Below are 10,841 nucleotides of genomic sequence, written 5' to 3' on the forward strand. Positions count from 1 at the left end.
ACCGCTCTTAAAAAAAGTCACCAAAGGAAAAATAATTTACATGACCAAAAAAAGAAAGAAATTTAACTATTCTGCAAAGTTAAGTCCTTTACTGTATTTGGGCTCAGTCACTGAGAATTTACTATGTGCCAGAGACTGTATAAAGTGCTAAGGACACAAAAATAAATAGGACATAATTCATGTACTTAGGTAGTATATAGTTTAGGAAGGAAAAATGACTGACATTATTCTGAATATCAGAAAATGTGCTTGATACAAATCATAAGAGACTCAAGGTCACTCAGTCTGATTTATTAATCCTTATGTCAGTGGAACAGAAGAAAAGAGTCATTATTCATTCAAAACAGTAGCCCCAACTTGACTGATCATAATGCATTACATTGAAAGGCTTGTTAAAATTCCCAGATTCCGGTCAAGATGGTGTAGAAGGTAGATGCTGTGCTCACTTCCTCTCACGAACACATCAGAATTACAACAAAACTACAGAACAACCATCATTGAGAGTCACCTGAAGTCTAGCTGAACATAAGTCCTACAACTGGGGACAAACATAAAAGGCCACCTTGAGATTGATAGGAGGGGCGGAGATGAGGAATGGGCTGTTTCCACAACAGCGTGTGGCGGTCAAGAATCAGGAGGGTTACCTTGGCTGCAAAACCCCTCTCTACCCCAGAGGAGCAAGGGGTTCTAGCTCCATACCTAGCTCCCCAGCCCAGGGTTCCAGTGCCGGGAAGAGAAGTCCCTACAACTTCTGGCTGTGAAAACCAGCAGAGGTGGTGGCTGAGCGAGATGGAAGGCCGAGGGAATCGCAGACATTCCTCTTAAAGCCCGCACGTGGACTTAACCACTGTCGGACTCACTCACTCTGAGCTCCAGCGCTGGGGCATCACTCAAGGAGTGCCAGGGACATATGGGTTGGAACTGAGTTGTCTGGTTTCACAGTGAGGGCTGGGGTGGGGCGGCTAGCTTTCTCCTGGACAGAAGTGTTAGCAGAATCCATTGTTCCTTTGTTGAGCCCTCCCCACTCCTGGCATGTTGATGCAGGTAGCCGCCATATCTGAGTTTCCATCAACCTGGATAACACTGGTCACCTTGCCCAGGTGATTCCCTGAGACCCCGCATCTCCAAATAGCAGGCCTACCCAAGCTGCCTCCCCTGTTTTTTTTCCATACAAATGGCCTATCTTGGCTCATGCTGTGGACTCTTAAAGGCTCACAAAACCCACAGAAACAGAATCTGGTCTTGGTGTGCCCCATACCTCTTGCTGAGCAGCCCCAAGCCCATCGCTAGTGGCAGCCAGCCTCAGTTCCTGGCTTGGCCATTCAAGACACCTCTAAGCCCAGCATGGGTGGTAACCATCTGCAGATTGTTTGGTGACTCTGACCAGGTGGCTACAGAAGTGCACAGGCTGTGGGTGAACTTGGCCTGCAGCTGGGCCCCTTCCAGGAGGCCCTGGGGCCAGCATACTCAGTGGTCTACTTTAACTAGAGCTGGAGTGCCACCCAAGGCTGCATCTGAGGATATACATGAAGGGAAGAATGGACAGGCACCAGAGCCCTGCTAAAGTGAATCCTGCTCCATAGGGTTGGCCCCTCAACAGCCAGTCCTCACAACTAATCGGCCCAAGAGTCAATCCTCCCATCTACGTGCAAACAGCAACCAAGGCTCAACAACAACAAGAGGACACATACAATCCACACAAAAAAACACATCTGGAGCACCCGGATCAGATGACCATGGAAGACTATGTCACTTGGTCTCACAGTACACTTACTACACAAAGCCACTCTACTAAGACCAGGAGACTTTGGAACCCTACCTACTACACAGAACAAACTCGAGGAGGCAGCCAAAATGGGGAGACAAAGAAACATGTCCCACATGAAAGGACAGAATTAAGCTCCAGAAAAAGAACTAAACAAAATATAGACAAGCAATATGTCAGATGCAGAGTTCAAACACTGGTTATAAGGATGCTCAATGAACTTAGAGGAAGAATAGATGAACTTAGTGAGAACTTTAACAAAGGGAGAGAAAACGTGAAAATGGAGATGGAAAATATAAAAGAGAACCAGTCAGAAATGATGAACATGATATCTGAAATGAAGAGTACATTAGAGGGCATCAAAAGATTGGATGAAGCGGAGGACTGAATCAGTGATTTAGAGGATGGGGTAGCAGAGGACACCCGACCAGAAGAGCAATAAGAAAAAAGATCCCCCAAAAAAGACCAATTAAGGGGCCTCTGGGACAATATCAAGCATATCAACATTCATATCACAGGGGTACCAGAAGGCGAAGAGAGTGAGCAAGAAATTGAAAATCTATTGAAAATATGATGGAAAACTCCCCTCACTTGGTAAAGAAAATAGACATACAATCCCAGGAAGCTCAGAGAGCCCCAAACAAGATGAACCCAAAGAGGCCCACACCAAGAAACATCATAATTAAAATGCCAAAGATTAAAGACAAAGAAAGAATCTTAAAAGCAGCAAGTGAAAAGCAATTCGTTACCTACAATGGAGCTCCATAAGACTGTTAGCTGATTTCTCAACAGAAACTTTGCACGCAGAAGGGCTTGGCACAAAATATTTAAAGTGATAAAAGGGTAAGATCTACAACCAAGATTACTCTACCCAGCAAAGCTATCATTTAAAATCGAAGGATGGATAAAGAGCCTCTCAGACAAGGAAAAGCTAAAGGCGTTCATCACCGCCAAGCCAGTATTACAGGAAATGTTGGAGGGACTTTTTTAAGAAGAAAAAAAATATGTATCAAAAATATGAATAATAAAATGGCAATAACTACAGACCTATCAACAAGTACTTTAAATAAAATAGAGTGGCTAAATGGATAAGAAAACAAGACCTTACATATGCTGCCTACAAGAGACTCACTTCAGATCAAAAGACAAACACAGACTGGAAAGTAAAGGGAAAGAAAAAGATATTTCATGAAAATGGAAATGAAAAAAAAAATCTGCGGTAGCAATACTTATACGAGACAAAACAGACTTTAGAAAAAAGGCTATAACAACAGACAAAGAAGGGTCAAGTAATCTCACTTCTGGGAATTTATCTGAAGAAACCCAAAATACTACTTTGAAGGGACATGTGCATCCATATGCTCATTGCAGCATTATCTGCAATAGCCAAGATATGGAGGCAATCTGGGTGGCCATCAATGGATGAATGGATAAAGAAAAGGTGGTACATATATACAATGGAATAGTACTCAAGCATAAAAATGAATGAATGAATGAATGAATGAATGAATGAATGAAAGAAATCTTGCCATCTGCAACTGCAACAACATGGATCGATCTAGAGGGCACTGTACTGAGTGGAATAAGTCAAGCAGAGAAAGACAAAGGCCATATGATTTCAGTTACATGTGGAATCTAGAGAACAAAATAAATAAAACAGAAACAAACTCATAGTACACGATGACATTTTGAGGGTTGTCGGATGGCAGGAGTTTTAGGGGGATGGGTGAAAATAAGGAAGGGACTAAGAAGTAAAAACTGGTAGTTACGAAATAGTCATGGGGATGTAAAGTATAGCATAAGGAACATAGTCAATAATGTAATAACTGTATGGTGTCAGATTTATCAGGGTGATCACTTCGTAAGTTATATAAATGTCTAATCATTGTTGTACACTTGACACTAATATAATATTGCATGCCAACTATAATTGAAAAAAACATGTAATGTGCTATGCAAATGTATTGACCACATACAAAAGACTGTGTAGGTATTGCATAAAATCTCACATGTGGCATCTCCGGTTGCCTGAATATTTAAAATATTTATTGTGTGTGTATTCATTCCCAGGCCTCTCTCCTGGAGATTCTCATTCAGTAGGTTTGGGTGGGCCCTCCATTGGATTTATATGATCAGGCAACTTTGGAAACATGATCTAGAAGAAAGTTACAATATGCAGCAACTCTCTTAAAATATTAGAAAATATAACATATTAACTGGTTGCAGAAAAAGCTGACTTGCTAAAGATTTTCTTCTGGAAAGCTTTGCCTCAACAGAAAAGAGTGAGGTAAGGCTCATCTTCTAGGCCTCAAAAACAAAACAAAACAAACAAAAAAACAGCATCACTTGGCAGTGTCCAGGAAGTCTGGATTCTTGCCCACAAGGAGTTCAGTTTCCTTTTTAAGGAGATGAGAAAGATTCCGAATAGAGAAAAATGTTTGCACATTTGATCCTCAGGTGATCACCTTGATCACATGGGCAGCACAATGTTTGAAGACCAAATAAAATATTACAGAACAGAAAATATCTATTAGCTAACCTATCTGCTCCTCAGTTCTGAATGCAGACATAAAGTGGTGACTATCAATTACCTTCAATAATTTCTGGAAAGAGACAGAGCATCCAAATAAGGTAAATAAATAGTAGCAATAAAAGTTTTAAGGCAAAAGGCAACACATAATGGAAATGAACCTGACAATGGTGACAGATGTGGATGAGATTGTTTCAAGGTAGATTTAAAGTTTGCTAACATCCTGGCAAAGAATTGAGGTGGGGAAAAGAAAAATAAGGGGAGGGAAATGGAATATCAACAATGTCTCTTCTCCACCAACGCAAAAACATATGGTAGATGCGACTATGTGAAAAAGAAATCAGATTAAAAGCAATTAGTAATCGGCCGCAAAACAGGATAAATTCTTAAAATGATAGAATCATTTCTTTTTGAAATTGTAACCTCAGCCCCACACATTTCTAAAGGCATATGATGGTACTTTGGTGAAAATAGGTGTATACAAAGAGATGGATAGATATGTCAAGAAGTTAGAATATATCCTACGGCAGACTACCTTCATACAAAGTCATATATTCTCCAGAAGATTATATGTGAGTGTCCTTCATACAAAGTCACGCAATGAAAAAAAAAACATTTTGAGTCTAATTTTTCAGTACTAGTTCTAATATCATCAACCACCTTCAAATGTCTAATAAATCAATTTAACTTTGAAAATTCATATTTAATTGATGAGAACGTTTGGTCAGACTTCAGAATGCTGGTAAAAGTTGTGAGTTTTAAGCAAAATAAATACACAAAGTCTTGAAAGGCCAGTGTGGATGAAAACCTTCAGCTTGCCTAAGTTTCTAACTTCTTATGGAACTTGCATACAGCACCCTCATTTCATGGCACAAAACCCATACAGATGACATCATAAACGAGGTATTAGTCTAAAAGCTAAGACTAATTAAGTTCCAAGAACAATATGTCTTAGGACTTACTTCTAATACACCCATCAGAAAACATTTTCTTGAGGAACAGCAACGGGGAAAACTGTTCAAATGCACATTTCCAAACATAAAAATCTAAGGAAAATATTTTCCATTTTATATTTTTAAAATATTCTGAAGGTGGTTGCACATTGGAAAGGCCTCAAGAATAACTTCTGACATTGAAAATGTGAGTGTCCTCTGGTGGTCATTCAAAGATCATTGATTAAAAAACGAACAAACAAATCGCATCTCCTAAGGTGGATAATTTCTTACTCTCATGAAGTTGTGCAGGTTGAAAATGAGCAGGCTCAAGATCTGCTCAGATAAATCCAGATACCTGATGAACAATGGGCTGAAGAGAAACCAGATTGATTCTTAAAGTTTTTGAGGTCAAACTTTAGGAAGCAGTGTGGAGTTGTGGCAAGTGGATTAGGGGCATAGAGACTGGCAAACTATCCTTTTCTCGACCCATTAATTGGGGGAGTGGCTTTGGGCAAGTAATTTCACCTCTCTGTGCCTTGGTTTATTATCTACAAAATGAATTGGTAGAACTTTACCACAAAATCCCTTCCAGCTCTAAAATTTGATGAAACAACTTGGTGGGGGCAAATATAATGCATTCTGCAAACTGTTTCTTTGAAGTATTAAAGACCACCAAGAATTACACTGACCAGACAGCTCAAATTAATTCTGTGTCAGCTCTCCTGTTGTCTGGGACACAACCGACTGACTCCTTAGCTGCCTGTGCTGCACTGTTTCTGTTTTCACAGGCCATTCACCAAGCACTCAAATCTATGGATCTCATCTGAGGTTTGGAAGGTAAAGCAGGTAATACCCTCATTTACATAAGGAACTAAGACGTGGGGCTTAAATGTCCCGTTTAAAGTCTCATTAGTAAATGACAAAGTGTACTCTATCTCATTGCTCTAAAAAGGCAGACGAGGGGTGGCCTGGAGGTGGCATTGAACAATACTTTCCCTGAACAGCAAACCCTCCCAGGAAAAGGCCTCAAGCCTTTTGGGTTCAAATCCCTTGAAGGTCAGGTCAGCACGGCTTGCAAAACTCATGGTTTGTATCCCGCCAACTCGGAATTCAAGCGATTGTGAGTGTGGTAAGTTTTAGCGGGGGTTGGGGGACGGGGTGAGCTGCGAGGCAAATGGAGCCTATACAGCCTAGACCCTTGGTCTTCGAGGTATGGGTTATGCCCGAGATAGGTCAGTCACCTGGGAGCCGGTTCCTCTGCCTCGGGCCTCGGACGCACACTGTCCGCACCAAGGGTGCCAGCTTCTGCTTTAAAGCGCCCGCCGCCAGGCCTCCACACCGGAACATTTCGGCAACCGCTACTCTGGACCTCTTTCCTTTCTTCTCACGCACCGACAGACGGGTCAAACACAGTGGGCCCCGGCCAGTCCCCCCCCAGGCCCCCGCTCCCTTCACACGCACTCCTCGCAAGCTCCTCCTCCCAGCTCCGGGTGGGCATTGGACAGTTAAGCTTGCCTGCTAGTGCAAGGGAAAAGGAAGCGCGACTGGAGGCCTTCTGCGCAGGCTTAGTACTCAGCGCCGCATTGCGATTGGCCCGCACGGAGAGAAGATCTGCGCATGTGCTTAGCTGCCTGCACGCTTGCAAAGTCTGCCGCCCGGCTTGCTTGTAAGTTTCCACGAGTTGGTGACTGTGCGTTCCGCTAGGCGAGTTCGGAACGCTGTCCAAGGAGGTACCCGTGGGGCCATTTTGCCTGGCTGTTGTGGCGGGTGCTGCCGCTGTGTCGACAGAGGAGACTGATAACAGTACCTCACGAAGCATGGCCCCTGCACCGAATTTTGTTTTGGGCCACTCGCTAGTGAGTACTAAGCCTTCCGGATTCTCTGGCTGGAGTCCACTTCCAGTCTTACCATAGGTCTGAGCCGGGGCTCCTGACTTCCCAGCTTCAGATTGGATATCTGTCCTTTACAAATTGCTGGCACTTTCCCACCCAGCCCCTTTTCCCCCGGGCGAGTATTTACTCCGTGCTCTGTTTCCCCATATCGCTTTTTATAGTGTGCAATTCTGAGTCCTCGATATTGTACCAGGTGCTGTGGGTAGTCTTCTGCTTATTATGGCTTCTGTGTTTGACAGCAGGTGCTGGCAAAAAGCGTTCGTGCTCACTAGACTTTCTGTGAGAGAAATCCTCAGCAGGACTTGTGAGAGGAGTCGTGAGAGAAGTAGTGTAAATAGGTGTTTTGATTCTACCAAATGTAAGCTAAATTGGAAATAAGTTTTTGGCTGTATGCATAACATAACATACGCTTTTTTCCAGCTTTTGGGTTACATATTCATTTGACAAGTATTTATTGAGCACTTGCCACGTAGACAATACTATAAAAGGGGTCCTGGGGGATACGAAAAGTATAGGAAGTGGTAGTGTCTAATTGGAGAGATGACATATACTGGTCATTCTGAATAATAAATAATATCTGATGTAGTGCCAGAGCAAGAGAACAAGAGTATGAGATGGAAATGCTATGCAAGGACTTCATGCAAGAAGTGTTACTTGAGCCTGTATCTTGAAGGATGAGTAGTGAAATTCAAATAGTGGAGGAGGAGTGATATTTCAGATAGTGAATATACTAGGACCAAAGGTAATGTTTTTTGTGGTTAAACAGCATTGATTTTGGATCTAGTTTGCTCCAGGTTGAAACTTGGCTCTACCGCTTGGACAAGTCACTTAACTGTGCCTCACTTTCGTCATCTACCAATCTCTCAGGGTTGATATGATGATTAAATGAGCTAATATTTGTAAAATATCTTAGAGAAAGCACAGTGCTTTTTAAATTAAAAGGCTTAGAAGTATAAAAGAAACAAAACCCAGTACATTTTCAAGACACAATGGCAGAGAGTACATACTAGGAAGTAAATAAGGACAGATTAATATGGTGGGGCCAGATTTGAACTAGCTGGAGTTTGGCCCCAGTCTTGTAGATGATGACATTATTATTGGGTTTTAGCGGAACAGGGATAGAGACTGAAATTACAAAGGCATTGTTTTAGGAAGTTTAACCCAGATATCGGTCTTTACTGGGTGAAAATGACCCGGGGTTCCCTTAGTAAGAATAATGTTTAGAAGTGCAAGCGATGAATAACTTTTTACCTAGGGCTGCTTTGGGGAATAAATAGTGAAAATATCAATTCCACAATAAGGTAAAATTTATTTGCATTTAATATTTTAAAGGCCTCACAGACATTGATATTTATTGCTATTTCTAAAAGCCAATAATAAACATGGTTTGATTTTGAAAAGTTAATCAGGCAGCAGTGTGCAGTGGCAACTCAGAGAGCTGGAGCTGCAGCAACTTCCAGGGTGCCTGGGACCTGCCCACAGCCAGAGAGATCGACCCAAGGAAGCAAGACCAGGTTGCTGCCACAACTGTCACCACTGGGTGCTCCTGTCTGCCAGAGTCAAGCTACCTGGTCTTCCCTCAGCTCTGGCCGCCTCAGCCTCAATAAACTGAAACCAGTACATGTTTGGCTGCATCTCTCTGGGCCTCCCAGTTGGCTGCGCTGGGATGAATAGATCCAGAAGGCAGCAGAGGCCTGAACGTGGGTGTGGAGGACTTGCAGGTAGAGAAATCCAGAAGCTTTGAAGTCACAAGAAGAGAAGAGACTGCAAGAAGTGAAGGCAAGGTTTGCCTGTGAGAATGTCTTCTGCCTTCAAGTGTCAGAGATAGGGTCTGGAGAACTGGCTCATTCATGGTCATTTTTATAGTCTCTCACAATAAGCCTCATTTTTGAGCAAAGTTTGATATAATTATTTAGTTTCACCAAGGAAAAACAGCATCAACAATAAAATAATGGTTTATGGTTTGAGGTAAAAGAAAGTTAATCATATTTGTTGGTGAAAGAGGCTTTGGAAAACACCATCAAAATCGTGATGATAAGGCACCTATGAAAACAACTGGGTATATTTGAAAGACAATCATTTAATGCACAATTAACAAAGAAAAGGCGTTGTACAGCACTTTAAATTTATTTTTGCAATAGGTGCAATGATGTAGCATACTTATCCATTTAATTAAAAATAATATTTCTTTTTTTTTGCAAAAGCAATATACACACATCGAACTAACTCCAAAAATATAAGTGGAAGTTCCCAAAAATCTTATCCCACAGAGATAACAAACACTTTTTATTAGGGCATGGAACCATTTCGAGATACTACATTTCCAGAAGTTAATGTTTATACCTTACAAATATGTGAACTTTCAGACTTAGTGATGAGTTTTTGCTAGAAGCATACATCTAATTTTATTATGTAGATGTAATTTTTTTATATCGGAAAGCTAGCATTAATTTGGGATATGAATTAGTAAAGCTTCTTTCCACTCTACCTATTGGATATGCCTAATTAATAGGTACCTCCCCACCTTTTTAATAGCTACTCTTCTGTAGCTAGTGATCACCAGGAGCATTAGCTTCAAATATAGACGAGAATGATGCTGGGAACTATTATCTAGATATCAGCCAGTCAAAAAACTAAAATACTATACAATGATGATTGCTATTCACACTGTACCTTGGATTATCCAACTAAGATTAGATCCTTCTCGAGATGGTTTTAATATTGAATAGTATAATTTAGGTTTTTAGAAACGAGTGACCCGCATATTTGCTAAAAGAGTTAGCTATAAATATGTCTTACTCAACTGAAAAGCTTATGAACTGGAAGACCCCATTTCCCCCAGCCATTTTGAGTAACTCAGAATTAGCTGAACATTTGCTTACAGATCTATCATTGATGCACTGAATTGTTTTTCTCATAGTGAGAATGGATTTAGTCATGTTTGTCTCTTCTGTAGGTCAGCCTCACACATGAATAAGATGTCAGCTCACTTGTGCTGCTGGAACCCCTGACCTTGTTCACATTAGCAAATAATTCATATGTTAGTACTATTGGCATATGTCAGTATTACCTTAGCCTATGAAATATGTGGAAGGATGTTTAAAGTCTTAAAAACAAAAGTAATGAGATACTTTATCCTGTGTAAATAATACCTCAGTAAAATTATTTCAAACAGATTCTGAACCCTCAAATCACTTTCAGGAAAGATAATACTGGTCTTGACCAAGACGTGTGATGCTTAGTAAGCTTTGGGAAGCTGCCCTGTAATACTGTAAGAAAGTTCTATTCGCTTATCTTCTTCCAAGCATAATTTAAGCTTCTGGCAAATTAGACCCAACCACTTTGTTCTACATTCAGTCGCAGAGGGGTGAGCCCTCCTAGGGGTTTCCAATTCCTTTGGAAATTCCACCATTCTGGAAGGAGTTATGATTATATGGAGGGCTCGGGAATGGAAGACACTGTGAGGTTTATGCCTTGTCCCAAGATTCTTCCACCTGGTCCTGGAATGGTTAGCCCTGGAAACAAAGTCCCCTTATGCTGGAGCTGCCACTACTAGCTTCTCCCCTTCTATTATCCCCTGCACGGCCCTCTCCCGCAGCAGGCCCTCCCCATTGGCCAGCCAAACACAACTGACAGCAGCAGCCAATAGAAGCTGCTCTCCTGAACATTCCGAGGATGGGTGCTCGTGGTGTGATGGGAGGAGGTTGGTGCCTGGCACT

At 41.6% G+C, this 10,841-nt stretch overlaps 1 protein-coding gene and 1 long non-coding RNA gene across 2 annotated transcripts in view; one reads left to right on the plus strand and one right to left on the minus strand.

The window, feature by feature from the left end:
• AIFM1 (apoptosis inducing factor mitochondria associated 1) overlaps positions 1-6,733 on the minus strand; it is a 34,227-nt gene extending 27,494 nt beyond the window's left edge. The window contains 1 exon segment of the mRNA XM_006912498.3: positions 6,472-6,733. Within this exon segment, the coding sequence (XP_006912560.1) occupies positions 6,472-6,577 (106 nt within the window). The 5' untranslated portion in view covers positions 6,578-6,733.
• A 128-nt stretch (positions 6,734-6,861) lies between these two features.
• On the plus strand, positions 6,862-10,298 carry LOC107195725. Its single transcript, XR_001516942.2, has 3 exons — positions 6,862-7,086; positions 7,362-7,480; positions 8,524-10,298. It is a non-coding gene; the product is annotated as an uncharacterized LOC107195725 (long non-coding RNA).
• The last annotated feature ends 543 nt before the right edge of the window (positions 10,299-10,841 follow it).

This window comes from Pteropus alecto, unplaced genomic scaffold (assembly GCF_000325575.1).
Source record: "Pteropus alecto unplaced genomic scaffold, ASM32557v1 scaffold145, whole genome shotgun sequence".
In the NCBI taxonomy this organism is placed as follows: Eukaryota; Metazoa; Chordata; class Mammalia; order Chiroptera; family Pteropodidae; genus Pteropus; species Pteropus alecto.